Source organism: Lemur catta, chromosome 15 (genome assembly GCF_020740605.2).
Source record: "Lemur catta isolate mLemCat1 chromosome 15, mLemCat1.pri, whole genome shotgun sequence".
Taxonomy (NCBI): domain Eukaryota; kingdom Metazoa; phylum Chordata; class Mammalia; order Primates; family Lemuridae; genus Lemur; species Lemur catta.
Genome location: NC_059142.1, coordinates 28,899,782 through 28,923,360, shown reverse-complemented (window position 1 = coordinate 28,923,360; position 23,579 = coordinate 28,899,782). Strand labels below are relative to the sequence as shown.

Below are 23,579 nucleotides of genomic sequence, written 5' to 3'. Positions count from 1 at the left end.
ATGTCCCCTTCTCTCTGCACCCCGCCTGCTCTCCCCTCTCTGCATTTCCCTGTCTTGGCCCCATTCCTCTCTCCCTGCCTTGGGCTGTGGTGGTCCTTTGGGGTCTGGCAGCTCTACTGGGGACAGCGGGGTTATTAATGTGGCCCCAGCCACCAGAACGTTTCTGGGCCAAAGTCTCAACAACCTACAGTGGCCTGAGCTACGGAGCACTTGGGGTGGCCAGGAGGACCAGACTGACATCACACGCCTCCCTCCCAGGATGCTGCATGCAAAATGCAGGGTGGTCCTGGCCCCCAGGTGGGGAGTCCCTTCCCTGGCCAGCTTGGCCTGGACTCTGGTTCTGGAAGTGCCAGTTTGTGCTCCTACCTCTTCCGCGATGGAAAACAGGTTTCGTCTCAGGTGCCGACGTTGATTTGAGTACTGGCTTCGTGGAGCACTGGCTTCAGAATGATTTTGAGGGCAGGTCCTAGGTCAGCAGAAAGGAGGCCGTGATTAGTGATGCCGGGTGGTTGCCGCGCCAGGACTCACCGCCTGTTTGCCATGTCGCTGCCTTCTGTATTCCAGTCTAATGATGATTCTTTGGTGCCAGGTGATTCTCGCCACTCTAAAAGTCCGCCGCTCTCTGGTGGGAAGCTGTGGCCCATTGTCACTAGGGGCCGCTGCCAGGTAAGCTTCAGGCAAGTTGCCCAGTCTTTGAGCAAAGACAGAGGCTTAGTGGTCTGAGGACTACAGCTTGGCTGCGGGAAGCAGAACCCAGGCGGAGGAGCGCTCTGCGAGCAGGATAGCCGGGGAAAGCAGCCTTGGCCGTGGGCAAGGGGCTGCGTCCTGAGCCTGCTGTCACCCACCTGCCAGTTCTCTCCAGTTGATGACATTGGGCTAAATGTCAGAAATGCTGATAGCAGCCACGCCCAAGGCCTAGAATCCTGCCTGGTAATGGTGACCTGGGCCACCGTGGGAGCGACTCCTGTCCACCCTCTCCTCCTGTCCACCCTCTCCTCCAGCCCACCCAAGTAGCAGAGACCCTCTCGGTCAGCCCCCACTCAGGAGAGGCAAGACCTGGCGTGTGCTCAGGGAGCTGCTTCCTGCCTTGGCCCTCCCTTGTCCTGCTCTTCCTGGTCCCGTTCCCAGAGGGAAAGGAGTCCCTGCCCCGGGCTCTGCAGCCTTGTCAGGGGAAGAGATTCCAGGGCTACCGTGGTGTGGAACCCAAATACCGAGACGGGCTGGTCAACTTCCCAGGTAGGTTGCCATCGCCATGGGCCCCGACTAGTAGATGCTACCACGCTGTAAACAGAGATGCTCCCTCGTAAGGGAAAGCCCCCCGACACAGCGGCCGCCACACATGTGTCTCATCACCAGCCCTCTGATCTGACGTCCCTGCAGCCCTCGGGCCTCGTCTCTGGGGATTACCCCTTTGCAGATTAGATCCACAGCCGGATTTCAAATCACAAGCCGGCTCCCCCCACGGCCAGCGCACTCCCGCGCCACCTGGCCCTGTGTGTACTTGGAGTTTATCCTCTCATTTGAATACTAAAGGCAGGCTTAGTCAGGAAAGCAGAGCCGCTGCTTTAAAAGAAAGAAGATGGAGAAGTAAAATTCAGCAGCGCACCCCAAACCCAGACCAGCCTGGCGTGCGGCTCGTCGGGGCTGTGGTTGTGCTGCGCCGCCGCGCTCCTCCCTCGGCGTGGAAAATCAGGAGCTGACTCTATTCCCAGATGAAAGCAGAGAACGGTGCCTAATAGGCACTTAATAAGTGTTTGCAGAAATGAATTGGAGCAATCTGAATTGACGGGAATTGTGGGTTTCGCTTTCGATCAGCTTTCTGCACCTCTTGAAGCTCTTCTGCATAAATAAAGGGAAATGTGACTAAGTGAGCGCTCAGCTCCCCACGGCACAGCCCAGAGCCCCGTGTCCTCAGCGAGAAGCCAGGAGACTGAGTTCTCGCCCTTAGCTGGCCGAGACAGTAAGGCTACCCGTGGGCCTCGGTGTCCCCGTCTGTCAAATGGAGCTATTGATCCTTCCTCACAGGTTGTTGAGAGGGTCCGTGGGACCAGCCACCACCTAGTGCTTTGGAAGAGGTTGGGTTGGCGTCGTGTCCAAGGAAAGCAGCGCTGTGCACAGAGCAGAGGGCTCCTCCAGCGACGGCAGGGGCCACGATGAGGGACGCTGCAGGCATGGCCTCCGCACCGCGTTCTCGGCGCGCTGAGCCCTCGTGCCGGCCAGATCCCGTCTCCGCCAGCACTGCCGTCCGCAGCCCCCGCCACGCCTTCTTAGGTCCCTGTACCACCAGCCTCTCAAAGTCCCCATTAAGTCAGCCAGCAGGAACTTAATCACCTTTCTTCAAGCCCTTCGGTTTTCATTTCCATCAGCAAAAGCAAGCTAAAGGCTGCAGCTTAAAAAACAAAAAAACAACAGCAAAAACCCACAAATGACTCAGGGTGTGGAATTGCAGGCAGACGGCAGTGCCAGGCCTGAGGGCTGGGCAGCTTGTGCCTTCCAGGACAGCCAAGGACAAAGCAGAAGGCACAGGTGTGTCCCCGACTCCCTCTTCCCCAGCCAAAAGGAGTCCTGCCCAGAGACTTCTTCGCTGAGTTCAGGTCAGCTTGGGTCCCCTGCCCCTGAGAGACCCCAACCAACTAGATCACCGCCTCCGCTCTCTGTCATTTGGTCGCAGGCAGAGTGTGCTCGGCAGTGTGCTGGAGGTGGCGGCCAGCACCTGACCTGAGCCGTGCGCCAGGGCCTCGTGGGGCGCAGGCCTGCTGAGCAAGGGTGCCAGGAGTTCGGAGGCTGGAGCAGCGTCCCTCTGTGGTCTGGCGTGCGTGGTCCCAGCAGAATGCACGAGCACAGACAAACCCGTCACCTGCCTGGAAAGCTTTCAGGAAGGGGCTTCAGTCCATTGGGGCTGCTCTAACGGAATCCTAGAGACAGGAGCTTATAAACAGCAGAAATGTATTTCTCACAGTCCTGGAGGCTGGGAAGGCTCAGATCAAGGTGCCGACAGATAGGATGTCTGGTGAGGGCACTTCCTGGTTCGTACGTAGACTGCCGTCTCCTCGCTGAGTCCTCACGAGGTGGAAGTGGCTCGCTGACTCTCTGGGGCCTCTTTTATAAGGGCACTAATCCGAATCATGAGGGCTCAACCCTCATGACCTAATCGCCTCCAAACGCCCCACATCCTAATACCATCACCTTGGGGGTGAGGATTTCAACATATGAATTTGGGGGGCACATAAACTCTCAGACCATAGCAGGTAACATCTGAGCTGTTTTGAAGTGCAAATAGAAGTTCCCCAGGCAGACAGTGAGGGAAGGGTATTCCATCTTGAGGGACCAACACAAAGCCGTATGTGTCTTCCCTCCTCACGTTCCTGTGGCCACCCTCTGGGCCGACACTGCCCTAGTAGCTGGGCTGAGACAGCTGGACAGCAGACTGGCATTGGGCAGCCGGCTCCATCCTCCCAGACCCGGGCAGTCATGGGCACACGCTCTGTGAACCAGGGATGCTGACCCTGCTCTTGCCGTAGGAGGCCGTTCCCTGATGAGGTCTGAGCAGGCCCGGTGGGCTCCGGATGCCGGCTGGCCAGGGCTAGCTTCCTCTGAGGTGGGAAGCCTTGCCCAGACCTGCTCACTCGTGCAGGGACAGGTGAGCGCAGCCTGCTGCTCTCCCAGGGGGCCCTGCTGCCCTGCTCTGAGTCTGAGCAGGGGTTTGGCCGGCCCCAGGGCACCCCTGGCGTTGCAGGGAAGGGTGTGGGCCAGCCCTGCGGCTGCCTCAGCAGTACGTGCTTAGGGCTCCTCCAGGCTCTGTCCCGATGGCCAGCACCGGCTTTGAAGGTGCTGGGATCCAGGTGAGCTAGCAGCAGGAAGTGGCACCTCTCCCCATTCGCTTGTATCTGTCCCTGCCTCCTCCCCATCCCCCTACTCATCCTTTACACATTGAGCGTGTAGCTACTGAGCACCCACCATGTCACAGGTCCTGCCTGGACACCGGGGACACAGTGGTGAATGAGAAAGACAGGCCCCTGCCTCCATGGGGCACTTGTTGGGGACAGAGGAGCAAATAGGACTCCGCTTGGATGGAAGGACCCAGAAAGGCTCCTCTGGTCCAGCCCCTCCTAGAGGAGCTGGGAGAGCTGGACAGGACCCTGTTGGGAGGTCTGTGTGGCAGGGCAAGGGGGCAGTGGGGACTGTCAGTCCAGCCGGCAAGCACGGCCCCAGGGCTCTAGGTCCCGTGTTCCAACCCATGGTGACCAGGTCTCAGGGCCGTGGCCACCCCAGCCAGCCCTCCCTGAGCCCCCGCGAGCCCCTCGCCTCCTGCTGTCTCGTTCACCCGCCAGAGTTCGAGCTTGTACTTGAGATAAAACGTGCCCTATCACTCACAAGCAAAGTATAAATGTTATCTATTAAAGCCCTTTGGATGCAAAATGGCATGTAAATTAATAGGATTTTAGAATAGGAAGGCACCAGAGGGATTTCTCAGCTCCGCTGCAGTTATTACCTTGGGCAATAATAATAAAAATAGAAATAAAAGTTATTATTCCACTTACCGGGAGCCAGATAACTGTGCTGAGCACCTGACACCGTCATCTCAGCGCATCTTCACGAAACCCTGCAAGGAGGTCCCAATAACTGCGCTTTACAGAGGAGGAACGTGAGGCTGGAGGGAAGCTGGGTAACTTGTTCTGGGTCCCACAACTATGTCCTGGGTTGCACAGCTAGAAGTGTGGGGGATGGGATGTTTACCACCTTGCTTTTAACCACCGCTGGGGACTAGTGCCTTTAACCTTTCCAGACCTGGCCTCCTCTGTCTATTAAATGCAGTAGCGCTGTCTTCCCTGTGGAGTTGTAGCGAGGGCTCATTGAGTGAGGCAGGGAAGCTTCTTGGCCACAGGAAGTGCTCAGATGGTGGCTGCTGTGGTCATCATTAGTGTAATGATCATTTTCTCATCATCAAAGCGAAGCTCTTCTATTTAATACGTGAGGAAATTAAGGCATAGGTAAGACTGTTCTTCCAAACACCCGTCCAGGAGGGCTGGTGTGCAGCAGTGTGACCTACCGGCTGTGAAAATGGGTAAATATTTCTGTACTATTTGGTAAATAGCTGCTGCCCCGAGCCCCCAGCCCGCCTCGCACGCCACCCTGGGATGTCCCCCAGGACTCCCTGACCGCCCTCCCTCCAGCGGCAGAGGTGGTGCCCAGCACAGCAGGGTATGCCCTTCAGCAGCTGGGACATCCTCTCTTGGGTGATAGACATGGTCAAGTGTCTCTGTTTCACAGGGGAGTGAACTGAGATCACAGATGTTTGTTTACTCACTGAGCTAGTGATGGGGCCCAAGTAGGAAGCTAGGGTGTTTCCACAGAGAGTTGGGTGCTCAGGACTTGAGCAGCTGCCGTCCTGGTTGGCAGAGGTGGGTGCCCCAGGGCTGGTGTTTGGGATTCTGCTGCGGCAGCTCATGGAAAAGGCCCATGTGGACCTAAGCTGGGCAGAAAGCAGGCGTGGGGAAGGGCCCCAGAGAGAGTTTAAGATTTCAGTATCTCAGCAAGAGATCCTGTTGGGAGGAAGCGAAACTGTGAGTCTTTCTCTGACAACTGGGCATCTGCAATTTTGGAGAGAGGGAGAAGTGTAAGAAGCACCTGAACAGGGAGCTCCAGAAGGATAGAGGTCAGACCGGGGGTTTGTCCTGACACCCGTGGGTGGAAGGTAGGAGAGTGTCTCAAAAGCAGAAATTGCCATTTTTATCAGGAGCTGGGAGGTCAGGAGGGTGTGATGTGAAAGGAAAAACTCTCCAAATAGTGTGTTGATGCCTCCTTGGAAACTACAGTCTGGAATCCCTTCGCTGTGAAGGGCTTGGTCTCGGTCTCAGAAGGACAGGCGGGTGTTTGTTCTCTGGGGAAGTGTGTGTCCCCGAGCTGTCTGGGAGCCACAAGCTGCTGTCACTGGGCAGCAAGGGCTGGCTTTGGAATGAACTCGGTGGACATTCTCACCCTTGAACTCCCGCTGGAGGGAGAGGGTGATTCTGGACAAAGTGTCCTCGTAGGGCCAGGAGCCGGTGCGGGAGCGCTTGTAATGTGTCCCGGTGCTGGCCCTCTGGCCCACGCTGCCGAGAAACCTCTCTGTGTCCCCAAGCCCTGGATGGTCGAGCCAAGGATGACCAAGGCTGGAACTCTCTAGGGCCACAAAAGTCCAGGATTTGTCCCCTCCCCCAACTCAGTAGGTAGTAACTGGAAAGAATTTGAGGGGCCTGTGTCTTGGGCATGTGTCCCAAGGCCCAACTCAGTAATTTTTTAAACTGAGTTGAACGGAAGTGCTGAGACCTTTGGGGACTGTGGGAATTCCTCCATTCCCTTTCCTCTTGCACATGTGTCCCTGTGGTTATCAGTTATTCCTCCTCTTCGGACCCTCTGTTCTGAGCTGAGCCCTGGGTCCTCCCACTCCCAAAATGTGGCGTTTCACTTTTCCTCACCCTCACCCCTTCGCAGCCGCCGCTCTTCCTCTGCTCGGAAGTCAGGGCTGAGGATTTCCTTGAACAGAACCAGCCCTGTCGCTTCAGGCTGGCCTGCCCAGGAGGTGGGAGCGTCCTAGGCCAGCCAGGATGACAGATGGTGGTGTTTCCAAACTCTGGTGGGACATGTTTCCTACATTCTGGGTGACAGTTTCTTTTGGTTGCTTAGGTTTTTTTTTTAGTGTTTGGATTCAGTGAAGCAACATTGGGTTTAGCCAAGAATGTTTGAGCCATCTATAGAATTGCGGGTGGGGAGATGCGGGGCGTGCTGGGGAAGGGGGTGGAGAGTGTTTTAAGCAAGAACAACACAGGAAAAATTGTTTCGTAATGGACCATTGGGGTCTGGACATGCGTATCACAAGAGAGTCTTTTATAAAGATTGTCTTTAATCACGCCTATTGCCGCCACAAGGAGCCTCAGATTTCTCTCTTTTCCTTCTTTGAGAGAGGCACAGAGGGGTCCCCTGACTCATCCAAGGTCACAGGAGTGTAGTGACTGGGCCAGAACCATACCCCAGGCAGTCCACTCCCAGGCCGGCGACTTCGCATAGCAAGAGGGGAAGAGGAGGCAAAGAAAAAGGTTCATGACCTAATACTCCCCAGCAGATGGGACGGGGGCAGCACTCTTTCAGTACTTATTAAAAACAAAGAGTCCCCCCCGCCCCCAGGCTTCCTGTAAGTCAGCAGTTCTGCCTGCACTGGGTGGCAGAATCATCTGGAAGGCCTTTAAAAGATACAGAGATCTCGGTCCCACCCGGTTCTGTGGTCGGGGTGGAGCCAGGGCATCTGTACATGGTTAAAGCCCCTCCAGGGAGGACGTTGTGAATGCCGGCCTCTGAGGCAGGTCTCATGGAGGACGGATCTCAGGAGTTAGATCCACCCCTGTATTCTCAGATTCTCAGGAGGCCTTTTCCTTCCACAAGGAGGAGAGGCCGACAGACTGCAGATGTGCCCCGTGATTTAACCTTTTTACAACTTTGGCTGTATCCACAGGGGTCACCTGAGAAGCTTTTAAAGGTCCCAGTGCCCAGGCTGCCCTGTAGATCCAATAAATCAGAACCGCAGGGGCGGGACCCAGGCATCAGCATCTATTAAAGCTTCCCCAGGAGGTTCCAGGGAGCAACCAGGGTTGAGAATGAGTAACTTACACAGAGCAGGGCACTCCCATGTGCCATAGCCCGGGTCCCCTCTGCTGGGTGAATCATGCTCCTGGCCCACTGTGGGGGCATTGAGTGTGCCCCCGCCCCAGGGTGGAGGATCCTGGGAGTGGAGGGGCTGCTATCTTGTAGGGGCGCCGCGTCTCAGCTGCAGTTTACCGAGAGCAGTGACTCCCAGACCTGACCCTCATTCACTGCACCAGAGCATCCTGACCACATCAGCTGATACTGCTTGAAAATCTTCTGTGGGGCGGACTCTGGGCTAGATCCTAAGTGGGACATGTGACTAAGTCCCTGCCCTAGAAGAATTTGTCACCCAGCAAGAGAAATAAGATGTGCACATAAAAATAACTGTGCTTAGGTAAGGAAGAAACTGGTAAGTGCCACAGAAGCAGTAAAAAATAAGTGTAGTCTCATATAATTCTCAAAAAAAAAAAATTTTTTTTTAAATCCCCAAAGCACCATTGACTTCTAATTTGCAATAAATCATCACAGCTCCAAGAAATCCAGCAAAGTGTCTCATTCGCTGTCAGCAGGATGGTGACGTCTTTCACTTGGATGAGTCACTAACCCCAGAGTTGGGATAGCACCAACCCTGGAGGATTTAGGTTTGTTATCCTCCAGCACCAAGACAGGCTCATGCAGAGTCTGAGGCGAAGGGACTTGAGAGGGCATCTTGCCTGAGCTCCTTGCAGCAGAGGAGTTACTCAGGGCCCAGAGAAGTGAAGCGCTGTGCCGAAGTCACACAGCAAGGCAGGGCCAGCCCGGGTGGAGGCTGGCTTTGATGCCAAGCCTGCTGAATCCTCTGTTATCCCACCTGAAGGGCAGAGGAGCTCCAGACCGGCAAGAACAGGTCTTTGGGGCTGACCCCCACTGAACAATGACAACTCCTGCAAGACATGGTGCCTCCCACGCCTGGAATTCCACCATTGGTGCTTCATTCTTTCGTACCAGGCATACTACATTCGCAATACCTAAGTTCCCGGAGAGCCAACCTGTAGCTCTCAGGCCCTCAGCAAAATGTTTTCCTCCTTCCTGCAGGATTTGCCACTAACACAGGGAGGTATTGAGCCACTAGGGTCATACCAGACTGCTTGGTCCAGTTGTCACTGTTAGAGCTGAACAGAATGCGTATTCTAATTTTGAGCAATGGAAATTTAGCTGCACTAAGATGACATCGTGAAGCTGGGACGTTACGAAGGGTTACAGACCATTACCATCAGTGAGGAATTCAGGGCCCCTGTGTGTTTACAGCCGCCTGGCCGGGGCCTCCACCACGGAGAAAGTGGAATGCCCCTGCACAGGGAGGAGTCCTGTCTTGAAGACGGGACTAGTGGCTGGACAGAGACCCGGGAGGCCTCTTTGCAGCGACAGCTATCACTGGCGTAAGCTTGCTCACCACTAGGTATTGGTCTAAGCACTTGGCGTATGTTAGTCCTGCACTGTGATGATGATCTTCTTCACAGATGGGGACATCAAAGCAAAGGGAGGGCAAGTGACTTGCCCAAGGTCACACAACCAGTAGGTGGCTGAGCCAGGGTTTGAATCCAGACAGTCTGTGTGCTCAGCTGTTCGTTGTGTACCCTGCCTCACAAGGAGAAGAGTGGCCCCCTTCCTGTGTTGACCAGGGAAGCTGTGTTGAGGAGGGACCCCCACTCCAAATCCCGTGTCGGAGGAACTCGTCCCGCACTCTGGGCGGTGCACGGCCAGGTGGCTGCAGGCACTCGTGGACCAGAGATCACTGCCCAGCTATGCTTGGGCCGCAGCCCTGACAAGAAGCCCTGAGCCCTGCCGGACCTCCTGCCTAATTCCCCGCAGTCTTCCCCCAGCCTGCCAGGGCAGTCCTGTCCTTCGCAGCCAGTCCCCTTGGTTTCCCAAGGGAGCAGCCTGCCCTGGGTGACCTCTGCCTCCTCAAGGCCTGGGGGGAAAGTGCTGAGCACAGGGCCACCAGGCGACACAGCAAGGCTTCTCGTCCCTGCACTTCCCAGCCCTTCCTTGTCTAGCCCTGGGAGGGTCATTGCCACCAGGAGCCTCCTGAAGCTGGGCTGGGACCTTCCTGTCCTCAGGCCCCTCCTGCGTCTTGTGAGGAGCCTGTCCTGGAGACAGTCTGCGCCCTCTGTCACGGCAGCTCTAGGCCAGGCTGTGACGGGGATGCTTTCGCCCCTGGCAGTCCCAGCCGGGGCAGCCCTGACCACCCAACACGCGCACACACACACACACACACACACACACACACACACACACACATAACACACATGACATAGTACACCCAACACACACACACACACACAACATACACACGTGTAACACTCACACATATATGACACACATGACATAGATACACCCAACACACACACATAACACACATGACATAGTACACCCAACACACACACACAACATACACACGTGTAACACTCACTCATATATGACACACATGACACACACCCAACACACACACACCTTTCCTGTATCTTTGCTTGCCCATCCCCCACAAGCCCAGACACCACGATGAGCCCTGGCCCTGGAAACTCTGTCCCACCAGGTCCCATGGAGAACATCTTGGGGTGAGGGGTGACGGGCGAGGCTGGGTGACAGGAGGGCACCACAGGGAGCAGGGCAGTAGGCCAGGAGGGCAGCATGCTGGTGCGGGCACCGTCCCTCCCTCCAGGAGCTTCCTAACGAGCCAGGCCAGGTGTTGGGGACAGTGGCCCTGGGGTCTCAGGAGGGCACAGAGGCAGTGGGGCCGGCAACAGAGCTGTGGCCTGTGCCGCGGGGGCTGTCGTGGGGGCAGACTGGGCGGCCCCCTCCTGCAGCCGCTCCTCCCACACCCCTGGCTCCGGCTCGCCGCCCTCCCCGTGGCCGAGATTAAATCCCAGCCCTCGGCACTGTCTGCTGCTCCGTCTCCAGCAGGAGCCTTTATCTGAGATTAAGGATAATGGATTTCCTTTCTTGGATAAGTTTTTTTCCCTTCTTCTTTCTCTCAGACTTTTTGTCCAAAATGTGCTCAACTCCAGAAAATAGGCCTTTTGTTAACAAGCCTTTTCATTGACTACGCTCACCTCCCCCAATCCTGCTCCTCCCCGCGCCCCCCGCCCCCATGCTTCCAAGGAAACCTCCGTTCCAAGTGCGTGGTTTTAAGTGCGTGGTTCCAAGTGCATGATAAGAGCGTGGAAGAGTGGCTCGACCTTCCCCCAACCCGCCTCCTCCCCGCACCCTGGGGCCTGCTCTGGGGCCCTGGGTGTGCTGAGGGTGGGGCAGGAGCAATAACCTGACTTCTTCCTCGTTTTCCTCCTGCAGCTACTACCAGCACCCTCATCTTCAGGACTCTAGATTCTACCTGGAAGAAATGGGGAGAGTACTTGGGGGGCCCTTCCTTGGTGTCCCTCTCGGCTCACAGCCGATCTTGGGGAAAGGGGGACTCCAGGCTCGTGGTCGTCATGGGAGGGGGCAGCCCCTTCCCATAGCCAGGGACAGCTGCTATACATTAATTTCACGTGGATCTTTCTTTTTCCCCCTTCGACAGCCCTATTACCATATTTAAATGCAAGTATGTCTCTTTTCATTGACATTTTAAGTAGCTTAGCCTGACCTTTTTAGAGTAGCTTGTTCCCTTTTGAATTTCTTTCCCTTCAGTAGTACCGTGTAGCTAGGACAATAGTCTTAGAGTTTAGTGGGCTTCTAGTTCGCTCTGTTTGGGGGATCTCTCCTCTCTCTCTCCTTTCTTTCCTCCTCTGTCCCCTGCCCTTGATGGTGCATGTCTTCCTCCCGCTTGTCCGGTAGAAATTCCTCATGTGAAAGGCTCAGTGGCTAAAGGTGAGCAGCCCGGCTGGGGGCTGTGCATGGAGTTTGCAGCTGGCTTCTGGCACATCATTGAAAACCACAGTCACTGGAAGTGGGTCTTGGGGCCAGGCCTCCAAGGGAGTGAGCGAGCATCTCCCTGGATGGTAGAAGATGTTTGTCTTTACGTGTGTGGGAGTGTATCTGTGTGTGTCCCAGTGCCAGGCAGTGGGTGTGTCACATGCTAGTGGCCACGAGAAGCCCAGGGTCGGGGATTTGGCTTCCTTCATTGGGACACTCCGCAGCCACACGGGGTCACCTTGGCCTCCTGACTTGTATTCCCATTGGCTGGGACAGCCTTGCTGCCGGTGCAGTTTTAGGTAGCAAAAGCCTTGATCAAGAAGGACTCCAGAGACCCCTAGAAGACCCTCAATGCCAGTTCCCACTGGACTGCAGGGCTCAGACAGAGGAGACACATCGAAATCCCCGTAACTGCTTTGAGAGGTTGAAACACTGCGAAATCACCCCACACGGATCCCCACAGCCCCACACTCACTCCCACGTCTGGTTTCATGGGTATGGAGTCACCTGTGACCCCCGCCCCCAATGCATCACCCTCAGGCCTGGGGCTGTGACGCTGCTGACATGAGGTTTTGACGAAGTCTAGAGTTAAGACGGCCGAGCCAACCTGCAGAGCCTTTGGCGAACAGCTGGAGTTAAGCCGCCTCCTGGCCAAGATGCCTGTCCTGTCACGGGGTGTCCCAAGTGCCTCCTGCCTGTGGCGCAGGGTGGACCACAGCCCGGACCCCTGCAACGAGCAGCAAGCCAGCCCCGCCGTGCTTGGCCCTGCTCCGGACAAGCCCCGGGCAGTCACCACGCGTCAGCGCAGAGTCAGCAGGGAGCTCAGCCCCGGTTCTCACGAGAAAATTCCTCCCAATACTCTTGAATTATTTTTGTGTGCCTTTTAGAACCAGTTTGTGGGGTAACAAATGTGTGAGACTCAGACACACCTAAAGATGCTGTGCCTTCCAGAAGCCTGAGAGCCACTGATCTGTGTCCCTCCCCGAAGCTACCCTGTGAAAATTCTTTCCCAGTCCTGTGTTTTGTGTGGCCCGTGCGACAGGTCTGTCCCCCACCCTCCCGAGGATCCGTCCTTGACTCTGGCTCTCCTCTGTCCCCGCCAGGCTTCCCAGCAGCAGCGTACGGACCAGTGGCCGCGGCGGCGGTGGCAGCAGCAAGAGGATCAGGTAGGAAGGTGTACGGGACAGGCGGCTTCCAGGCATGCCCCCAGCGTGAGGGGAAGGTCAAGGCCCTGTCGGATCTGTGTGGCTGCATCTGTCCAACACCACTCTCACCACAGCCGGGAGGGGGTGGACAGGGAGGCCCAGCCGCCCAGGGCACTCCTAGCAGGGCCAGTCCCGTCACGGGACTGCAAACCAAAGGCAGATTATTCTCGCATTGCAACCAAACCAAACCAGACCGAGTTTCTTTTTGACTTTGACCACCCCTTCACCTGCCATCTGGCTTCTGGGCACCTGTGGTCACTTCCCTCCTTGGCTTTTGCCGGTTCAACAGGCTCCCGTCCTTGGGTCCCTGACCCAGCCAGAGAGGTGCTAAGTTTGCTCTGGGCCCCTGCTGCACCTGGCAGGTGGGCTTGCTGATCTGGCCACACCCTCAAAGGCCCTGAAGTCCAGACGTGGGGCCAGCCCTTGACCTCCATGAATGAAGCTGCTGTTTCCTGGAGCCCCTGCTGCTTCCAGACTCTTCTAAGCAAGGCTCCCTCCCAGGATCCAGCTGCCAAGGGAATCGGGCTGTCTTTCCCATGAGGTTGCCCCGTCCTTGGGTCTCCAAATCCAACCTTTTAGAGGTCTGGAACCTTTCCAGGGACATGGGAACACTTTCCCAGCCTCACCCTGGGGTCAGACCAGAGCTGGGGCACGTCTAGGACACAGCCCCCAGGAGGGCCTTTTGTCCCTTTCCCCAAATGCTGTCTGCCTTCCCAGGCGAGCAGGCCTTCCGCTGTGCTGGGCTCCCGCCCCTTCCCTGAACTGAGTAGCCACAGCTACTGTGGGGTTTGCAGCTCTCCCCCACACCCCACGGACAGGGCGCTGGAGCACAAGGGAAGCGCCTAGTTTGACGTGGCAGGGCTCTGGGGGCAGGGGGCGGGAGGGGGTGCCGGTAAGAGGGCCAGGAAATGGAGCATTAAAAGCCCAGAGGGCAAATGCCAAAAACCCACACCCTCCATGATGAGAAGCTGGCACAGTGAGGCCCATTAGAAAAAATCCGTTCCATGCAAACTGGCACTGCCTCGGAGCTACAAAGGATCCACTCCCCTGAATCACCCATGGGGGCTTTATTTGGAGGGGGCCAGGGAATTCTCAGGGGGCCACCGAGGGGCAGTTTGCCAGAGACTGGGGGGCAGGTCCAGAGAGCTGGACGCACTTGCTGAGCATCCCCACCCGCCCTAGCTGGCCCCCAGAGGCCCCACCTGCTCTCTGGCCAGTGTCCCTCGGTCCCCCAACCCCGGGCCCTGGGGCGGAGTGCACAGCTGCCTCGTGTCTCCCTGTTCCTTTTGGTTTTTTAACTTGAGTGCTTTTGGGTATAGTTATAAACGAGCCTCGGTCCTACCTGTGCCTGGGGTTGGGGAAAGAAAGATAAAAAGAAAACTCCTGAGATTTTTGAGTGTTGTTCGTTGTTGTTTTCTCCGTTCAGTTTCTTTCTTTTTATAACTTGGATTATGAAACTAAACTTTAACCCGAAATTAACCCTGCCTCTCTCCCCACCCCACCCCATTCTCCTTGACTTCATGGCAAGTTTAAAGGGCAGCATGGGGTTCTTTGTGAGTCTGAGAGCAGTCTCCCACAGTCTCTGTCCCCTTCGGCCACCCCACCCTCTCCCTGCTCCCCACCCCCACCCCCAGAGCCAGGCGGGGACTCCCACCCCCTCCCTCTAACTCCTAACCCCCAAGGTCATTTCCAGCCACACATTTTTTTTTCAGGATCAGTGGTGTTTTATTTGTAGCCATTTCCATCGGGAGCGAAGTCTCCCCCAGCCCATTCTAGGCCAGCCATGCTCATCGCTGCACTGTTAGTGAACTGTATTCAGGAGTGTGCGCCCAGACCACCTGCCCGCACCAGCCCGGGTTAGCACAGGGGACGAATCCTCAGCTCCGAGGTGCCCGCCCCACCAGGTGCAGGCCTGGCCAGGAAGCTACAGGGCAACCCCACAGTGCTGCCTGGGGGTCTCGGGCTGGGGGTGTGCCCCAGGACGATGACTAGACTGTGCCCACCACAGTCAGAGCACCGCCTGGCTGGAAGGCACCTGCCTGCGTGTAGACAGGGTACCCCAGCCCCCCAGCCCCACCTTTGGACCTGGAGCAGGGTTACAAGGTTGGGGAAGGAAGTTCTCTGCGTTTCTTTCTTTTAACGCATTTTGCCCAGTGGGGGTACTGCCACCTCCCCCACTCTAGAAAATGATCTGGACTCCGAGCCTGGCGGGATGGCCACTTACTTACCTGTGAGGGGCCCCTCGGTGGCAAAACCTCTCTGCTGTGAATGGAGACTCACTTGGGAATGTGCACCAGTCCAGGCCACAGGGGGCTGGCTGGGGGCTGATGGCCCAGTTCCACCCTTACCAGCGCCTGCAACCCGGCCCCACCGTCCCCGCCCCTCCCCAGGGCATGAGGCTGCTCCTTCAGCCTCCTGAGCAGGCAGCCTGGACTGCCGGAGGGCGTCACGGACTCACCCGCACTCCCTTACGGGATTCGCAGGGTTCAGGGAGTCTGTGGAGTACCTCCCTTGGGCTTGGTGCCGTGCTAAACCTGGCGGGGGACTCCAAACACTGGGGAACGTGGCCTCTGCTTCCCAGGGGCTCTCAGGCTTGGTTTAGGGATTAGGCATCCTATGGAAGGCCCTCTTTTTGTCTTTCATTTTTGTCTAGCTCCACCCTTTTGGGCTTTTTTCCCCCCCTTCCATTATGACTTATTGGGGGAGCTTCCTGAGGTGAGAAGCGCTTGCTGAGGGCCGTGGGGTGGGAAGCAGCTTCGTTTTTGCTCAGGGTGGCAACTTGGATCTGTCAGGGCTGTGGTGTCAGGGTAGGAGGTCAGGGTGGGGGGGGCTTGAGCTCTGCACCCACCTCAGCCAGCTCCTCTGGGCCAGCCGCCCACCTTTTCCCACTCCCCCAGGACCTGAGGTGAGCAGGGCTCAGGTGACCCCACCAGGGGAGGTCCCTGCCGACTCCTAGATAACTTCACTATCAGTGGTTCACTTTTCTTTTACCTTCACCCGGTAGTTCGAAATGTCATCTTTTCTTGTGCTCAGTCGAGAGTTTGTTTGTTTATTTTGATCGTATTCATTCAGTTCCAGCGGCCCCATCATGTCCCACCCAAACCTAAATCCAGTTTGGCAAACGATTCCCACAACAGGTGAGGGAAGTGGTTCGGATTTTCAGGGTATTTTATTTCGGGGTGACAACATGGGTGGGTCCGTGTATGAGTCTTAGACCTTCTGAGCCCCCTGGCACCACCCCACCCCGCCCCCGCCCCAGCCCGTCTCCGGCCCAGCCAGGACCCCTTACTGTACTTTACACTTGCCAGTTTTATTCCGATCTAGTAACGGGAGCTCCCGATGGTGGTGGTGAGTGTGAGCAGTCATGTTTCTGTTGTCTTTTCTCTTGCTTGGTTGGGGCTGCGGTGAGAGAGTGTCTCTGAGGCATACTTTCCCGCCTCTCTTACACTAGGATCTGCACACCTCCTCTCAAACACTCTTCTGAGCACGCTCAGCGGGAAGGTTTGTCCACACCTATTAATCCTCTCTCAGTGTCCAGCTTCCTGTTAGTACCAGCTGGTTTGCATGTTTTTGCTTGTTCAGATGAAACAATTCCAGAAACAAACTCATATCCAACTCTCGAGAAATGTCTTTTTTTGTACACTTTCGTTTTCGATTTTTTTTATTAGTTACAACTCCAAAACACCTGTTGTCCAGTAAAACATTTCACACCTCCCCTGCCTGTTCTTAGATTGTATGTATCTGTGGGACTGAACTAAATGCATGCACTGTAGTAGATGTACTGGTAGCCGTAGCTGTAGTTGTAGAACATGCATTGTTGAGTTGATATTACAGGGTCTCTGACGGCTCGGCACAGCACAGCCGTCTGAAGGATAGCGCGGGGGCCAGGAAGAGGAGGGCTCCATCTTTTCAACGTTGCCAAGGGGCTTGGATCCATGTTCCACCATCAGCCACCACCACCTCCCCTCACACTCCCCACTCCCCCGGTGCAGAACTGGGCCACCCCCTCAGCTCTAGCCTTCTCAACTGTCATCTCTGTCGGTAGCAACCAGCTAGAGTGAAAGACAATGGAACCAGGATCAGAAGGAGTCTTAAAGTTCTTCCTTGTTCTTATCTTCCTCATACTGTTCTTGACCAGAGCAGATCTCTTCTTATTTCTTAAGGCCTATCTGCAAGACTCCTCCAAGCCCCTCTACCGCTTGAGTCCTTTGGCAGCTCACCTCCGGCCCTCCAGGGATACAAGTCCACGTGGCAGCCCTGTCTGTGTGGTCTGCCTGGGGTGGAGGGGAAGTGAGACATGGCAGAGAATGGATGAGATCCTGAGATCTTAAGATCCTCCGTCTGCCGACAGGAGATGCACTGGGTCCCGGTGAACGTTGGCGTTCCTTCTTGGGGTTGGGGAAGGGGAAGTAGGGTGAGAGTGCCGGCGTTCTTGGCCTGGAGATGACTCACACAGCTCCATGGGGAGCTGGGCTTGGAACATCCAAAGACGAGGCCACCCCCCAGTTTTCCTCCAGCTCCCCAAGAAGGCTTCCTAGCAGGGGGGAGGAGCAGTCCGGCAGCCTGTGCCCTAGGCTCAGGGACATGTGCGGTCAGTCGCCTTTGGACACGCCATTCTCCCTGTATTTGCGGTGACAAGCCACAAGGGAATACCAGAGGTCTCTCAGAGCTTTTGGAGATGACCCTAATCTTTCCAAGGTGATGTTAAGTGAGGCAACACCTGCCTCTTGGAACCTGCTCTTTAAGTCAGGGTGGTTGGTGGCTCTGCCCATGCTACAGGAGGACATGGCGGGGTCTGAATCTGCACGGTGCAAGTTACATATTGTGGGAGACAGAAGCCCAGGAAACTCTCACAGAGCCCAGAAAGTCCCCAAAAGGTTGTGTAGTGATGGAGTGAAATGGTAGCTCTGTGGAGAGACGCTATTGTGCTGTGGAAGTTGGTGGCAGAGTCAGGATGGACAAGGATCGAATGTGAGCTAGGCTATGCTGCCACCAAGCAGAATGAGGGCACTGAGGCCCAGGAAGAGAAATCGGGGAGGAGCCATCCTTCTTGGCTTGGCCTTCGTGGATGTGGGGCTGGGGCTGGGGAGTGGGCAGAGGGAAATGGCTGGAATTGTCAGGCTCCAACCCGAGGCTTGACGTAAGAGAAGAGGTTGGAGGGAGAAGGCAGAGAGAGTGGAAAATCCCCTCCCAATGGCCTGAATCCTAGGTTTGGCTCTGCTAGGAAAGTGGCTTTGCTGCCCTGTGCCTGGAAATCTTAAGAGGTCCAGTTCCAGTAGGTAAAATGAGCAAAAGTGAAATGCAAGTCAGGAGATAGAATAGTTTGACTCAACCAGAGAAGAAAATGCCTTGGGGAAGAGACTAGATCTCAAGAAGATGACACACCCATCCCAACCTCCCTTCAACACGTTTCCTGGGTCCCCAGGACGACCCTTCGCCTTCTCTGTGTTTAGGGCTGAGGGCGTGAGGGACAGCGTCCCACATACACTCTTCCAGTTGCTGGGGGGATCCTGGACCTATTTGGGTTGTTGCAGCATGAGCGTTAAGATTCTCATATACTGCTTTCAACAAGCATTTAGTAACGATTTGCTTCGTGCCAGGTACCAAGGAATATAAAGGCAGATAACACTTCTTGCCTTCAGGGGTCTGAGAATCTAGTTTTGTCCCCTGAAAGTTCCTATTTCCCAAGATACATTGTTTCTGGCCTGAAAATGACCATTGTCAGCTTCATTAAAAAAAAAAAAAAAAAGATCAATAATGTGCCTTCATTTCTGAAGGTGGCTTTCCTGTGCTCCCATCAGCAATATCTGATGGGGGGACTCAGCCCAGCCATCTCTGCTTTCCCACCCAGCCCCCCTGTGCTAGCAGCAAGTATCCTCTGGGGGCTGTGACCCCAAGATGGCCTATCTGTGGGTAGTACCATGAGGACACCCTCACGCTAAGACAGAGCGGCATCTGTGGCCCAGAGGGAGAGCAAATCTGTGACCCGCTAGGACCAGCTGCTGCAACCAGCCAGACTTACCCAAAGGATCCTATGTGAACACACATCTCTCAGTCCACTGCCTTGTGTTCTGGAGATGGACACCTTGTTTCCCAGTTTGTCATTAAAATGTTCATTTCTGGAAGAGCCAGGACTTTCTCAATAAAGAGTCCAGCGTTACGTCTCAGTAACCCCAGTGAATTTATAATAATGCTCAGAGCTGCCTGCTGCTGGCCTCGGCTGCATTCATGTTCCAAGGGCTTTCAGACCAGCCCTGTTGAGGATAAAATATATCAGCTCTAATCAATAATTTTGTAATAGAAATACTGTGCACTTGATAAATCAACTCTGCTGCAATTAGTGACAAGCCTTGAAGCCGAGACCTAAGTATAAGTTAATCCTAAAGTGAATGGAGTAAGGGAATGTTAATAGTCTTTTAAATCAGTGGAATTATTTTCAGTGGGTGACACATCCATGCCCGCCCCCTGAGCTGGTTGGCCCTCAGTCTTGCGCTAGCTCAGGAGCCCAGGCCCAGCTGTCTAGAGGAGGGGTGGGAAGTGTGGTAGTACCTTGCTGGCCCCATAAAGGCAAGTAGAACACAACAGCGGGGCCGTGGGCTGGGTCAGGGCACCGCAGGGTCCAGGAGGCCCCTAAAGCTGGTCATCCCATGCGTTGGTGAGAACCATCAAAGGAGCATGTACCTGGGTGCATCATGGTTCCCTAAAATTTCTGCAGAGCTTTGACTTTCAGGCATACACTGTCATGTATATTACTACAGCCACCCCATGAGACAGACAGGAAGGCAGAAGTTTTTGGCCTAGTTTTACATGCATGTTTGTTTGTTTTTATGAGAAAGCAGAGCTGCAGAATGGTTACATGACTTATCCAAAGTCACACACCTTGGTACCTGGGAAGCAAGGCTTTCTTTAGTCAAGGTCAGTCACCCTTGGACACATCATCCTCCCTACATTTGGGTGAAGAACCGTGAACTTGAACCCAGGTCTTTGGCCTCCTTAAAGTAGTCCTATAGAGAAGCCATGTTTGTTTATGAAGGTCCTACCTGCCCCCCTGATGCCCGGCAAAAGCAGGAATGAAGGATGTGTGGGGAGAACCCTGAGCAGCCTCGGCTTCTAGCTCTATGCAGGCTGAGAACTCAGGCTCTGGCCTGAGACCCCACAATCTTTCAGATGTGGATTTCATAACTGGGTCTGGAGCACATCTGTCCTGGAGTTTAATTCAGCAGGTTTTTATTAAGTATATAATGATAGTAATTATATTATATGTAGCAAGTACATGGGCGTACTAGGCCTAATTCAAGGGTGTTTTTGCCTCTATCAGAAAACCCTACTCATCGTGGTTAAATAGGGATATTATTGGCTGACATCCTGGAAGCTCCGTAGAACAGTGGGTTTGATGTGTAGATTGTTTAGGGCTCTTTTTCTTTAGTTCCCTTAGCTTTGCTTTTCTCATTTCAATAGTCTTTATGTTGGTTTTCCTCATGGTGGCAAAGTGGCTGCAACAGTTTCTGACATCACACCATCCTGTCTAGAAGAAGAGAGGGATTAGATGGTCCAAAATTCTAGCAAAAGTCTTGAGCTTTTTGTTGCTTGGCTAAGGCCTGAGTTATAAGAACTAATCACTGAGGGTAGGATCCATCCTTCTCGAAATTAAGTGGCTCTAACGCAGTGGGGGAAGGATGGATTCCCAAAGGAAAACCCGGGTGCTAGTAAGAGAGGGAAAGAGAGAATGATGCAGCAGAGACACCAATGGATGCCCATCCGTGAAAGTTCACGGATGAATACTGAGCAGTCTCCATGCCCTTGAGAACCTCCCAGGCTAGCATGGAGACTGGCAGATAATTACAGTAGGATGCCATAAACCCAGTAACAGAAGCCTATTTGATGTACACAAGGACCACAGAGGAGGAAGTGATTAGCTTTGTCTGGGAAGTCAGAGAAGGTTTCACAGGGAAGTGAAAGTTTCTACTTTTAAAAGACAGAGGGACAGACAGAGGGAACATGTGTAAAGCCCAGTAAATGGTTCATTCTGGCTGGAGAATACAATGCAACAGTTGAACAACTGTAGATGAAGCCTCAGAGCTGGGCGGAGCCAGAGCAGGGGCCCCTGGTACTATGCTAAGGAGCCTGGGTTCACATGGGCAACTGGGAGACTTGACCCCAGGAACTGGCATCAGATTTCTATGTTAGACAAGCCTTAACCACATTGTCCAGGATGGATTCGAGAAGCAGGACAGGAGGAGAGTTACAAATAATTCGTGTACATTGTAAACACTCAATAAATGTTAACATATAGCTGCCCAGTAAGCAGTAGGCCTTTCGCTCTGACCAGTAAGATGATTAACTCTGGGCTCAACATTGTGCCGGGGGCTGGGTTGGGATGCAAAATAACTCCACAACATGGTCCTTGCCTTCCAGTCTTCTAGGGAGGACAAAGTGCACAGTCAATGTAAGAGCTTGCCTTTAATAAGAATAGATTTCTTGAGTGGTTGGAGAGCACTCAGCAGGCAGGGAAGCCTGGCAGAAGAGGCAAGACAGGACATCGCCTTGAAGGACTTGGAGTGAGAAGCTGTCTGCCAGGCAGTGGGGGCATGGGCTTGAAGAGTCAGAGACAGGCAAGGTTCAGGGAGACCTTGAAAGCCACATCAATATATTCATATTGGTGGGAGAGGGAGGTTCATATTCTTTATGGCAGTGGCACTTGGTTAAGGACAGAACTATCTAAGGAAGATAAACCTGGAAGCAGCCCCACAGAGCACAGCCTGACCCCCAACCCTGGAGTGTGGGGCTGGTTTGTAACCTGGAGCAAGGGGCAAGGAGTGAGGCGTTGAGGAGGCAGGAGGGCATTCCATGACGGGACTCCACCTTAGTTTCCTGTAACTCTCCTTCACTTCGGCCAACAGGTTTTTATTCATTCCCTGCGTGGGGCTATTGGTTCCCATTCCTTTGCCTTCAAGGTAGCCACCGCCCCCTGTCCTTTTTGCCATTCCATCTCTTTCTGTCCTTGTCTTTGCTCCCTTTGTTAAAATCTGGCTCAAACTGCCAGGAAGCCACACCTGATTACCCTACCTGGGGCTCCCCCTCCTTTGCTCTGTGTCCTCAGTCCTCTTCCTGATTGGTGAGTTCTCTTGAACGAAAGGTGGGGTTATGAGTCCTTGGAAAATATTTTGCATGTATCTCAGGGTGACACCTGCCTTCCCCAACAATACAAACCATCAGTCCTCCAGGAAGCAAAGTTAGCCTCGTCCTCATTCTTCGCATGGATAAGTAATTACTATGCAATTAGAAAACGCAGAAAATAAAGGGACTCTTTGTTCCTGGCTGCTTATTAATATTAATATAAAGGTTTCCCTTTCCAGCTTGGAATCCTACAGAACAGGAAGCAGGTAAATAGTGCTTTTGAACAGCTGTGATTGGCTGTTGGAATTAGATGTGTCAGAGGATGAGAGTACCATGATAAAATCTGCTCCATAGCATGGGATAAGAAGGTTCCAGGGAAGGATATCTTGCAAGTGGTCGATAGAATGCTAGACATGACTTGGGCCTTGAAGTCATTTTTTTTTTTTTTTTTTTTTTGAGACAGGGTCTCACCTCTGTTGCTCAGGTTAGACTGTGATCATAGCTCACTGCAGCCTCTAACTGCTGGGCTCAAGTGATCCTCCAGCCTCAGCCTCCCAGGTATAGCTAGGACTACAGGCCCATGCCACTGTGCTCTGACAATTTTTTAAATGTTTATTTTTATGTAGAGACAGGGGTCTCAATACATTGCCCATGCTGAACTTGAACTCCTGGCCTCAAGCAATCCTCCCAACTCAGCCTCCCAAAGTGCTGGGGTTACAGGTGTGAGAACCGCACCTGGCCTCCCAGCCAATTTTAATAAAGCAATGAGAATAGTAAGATGTTAATAATAATGGCTCACATGTATCATGAATGAGCCAAGTACTGTGCCAAACCCACCTGCCTGATCCCATTTAATTCTCATAACGCTATGAAGTGGGCACTATCACTCCCCATTCCCATTTTAAAGATTTAGAAAACTGTGGCTTGGAGAGGGTAGTAGTTTATCTGAGGTGGCAGAGACAGGATGTGAGCCTAGGTCTGTCTCATCATTCTGTGCCCTCAACCACTGTCAGCATATGCTCCGTGCTACCAGCCCCACGACAGACGAGCAAGGCTCTGCAACTTTAAAACACACAGGCAACAAAAAACCCACAGCTGCTCTCAGCTCAATTCTCCGTATCCTTGGGGGAGGAGATAACCCAAAATCATTTCCAAGTGGCCTCAGGAGGCACTATATGTATTTTTTTGCACCTGCTTCTGCTGTTGCAGACTTAGCCTCATGGTACTGCCTGGCTTTGGCTGACATTTCTAATCTGGCTTCTGGTCCCCAAATCCGGACCGATGTCAGACAAAGGAGGCCCAGAGGAGGCGTGGTCGGATAGGAGGGAGCCAGCCTGAAGGGAATTATTGGAAGGGAAACTTTAGCCAATACAAGGCTGAAGGAAGTGAGCCGCTGCGCAGAGAAACTAGGCGATGGAGCAAGGGAGGGCTTCTCTGGGAAGACAGACGTCCTCTGTAGAGATGAGTCAACATTCTTTCCCGTGGGCTGTGAGGACTGCATCTGGCAGGTCAGTGGGAAGCCCCGCCCAGCCCTAGGGCTGGAAAGGGATTGGCTGTCCAGTTGCTGGGGCTTTGCTTTGGACCAATGGCGGAAGGAGGGGCGGGGCCGCAGGCGGGAGCATAGGGCCCCTCGGCCAATCATCCTGCAGGGAGGCTGGGCTCCTGGTACCATGGCAACCTCGAGCCGGGCCTCATTTGTTTTGTAGATGAGTAATTACTACACAATTAGGGAAAGCTAAAAATAAA

At 54.2% G+C, this 23,579-nt stretch overlaps 1 protein-coding gene across 3 annotated transcripts in view; it reads left to right on the top strand.

Moving 5' to 3' along the window:
• MSI2 (musashi RNA binding protein 2) overlaps window positions 1-23,579 on the top strand; it is a 379,812-nt gene that overhangs the window by 337,144 nt on the left and 19,089 nt on the right. For all 3 annotated transcript variants that reach the window (XM_045525690.1, XM_045525689.1, XM_045525691.1), the window contains exon 11: window positions 12,615-12,677. In XM_045525690.1, coding sequence (XP_045381646.1) covers window positions 12,615-12,677 — 63 coding nt within the window. The remainder of the gene's footprint in view (window positions 1-12,614; window positions 12,678-23,579) is intronic.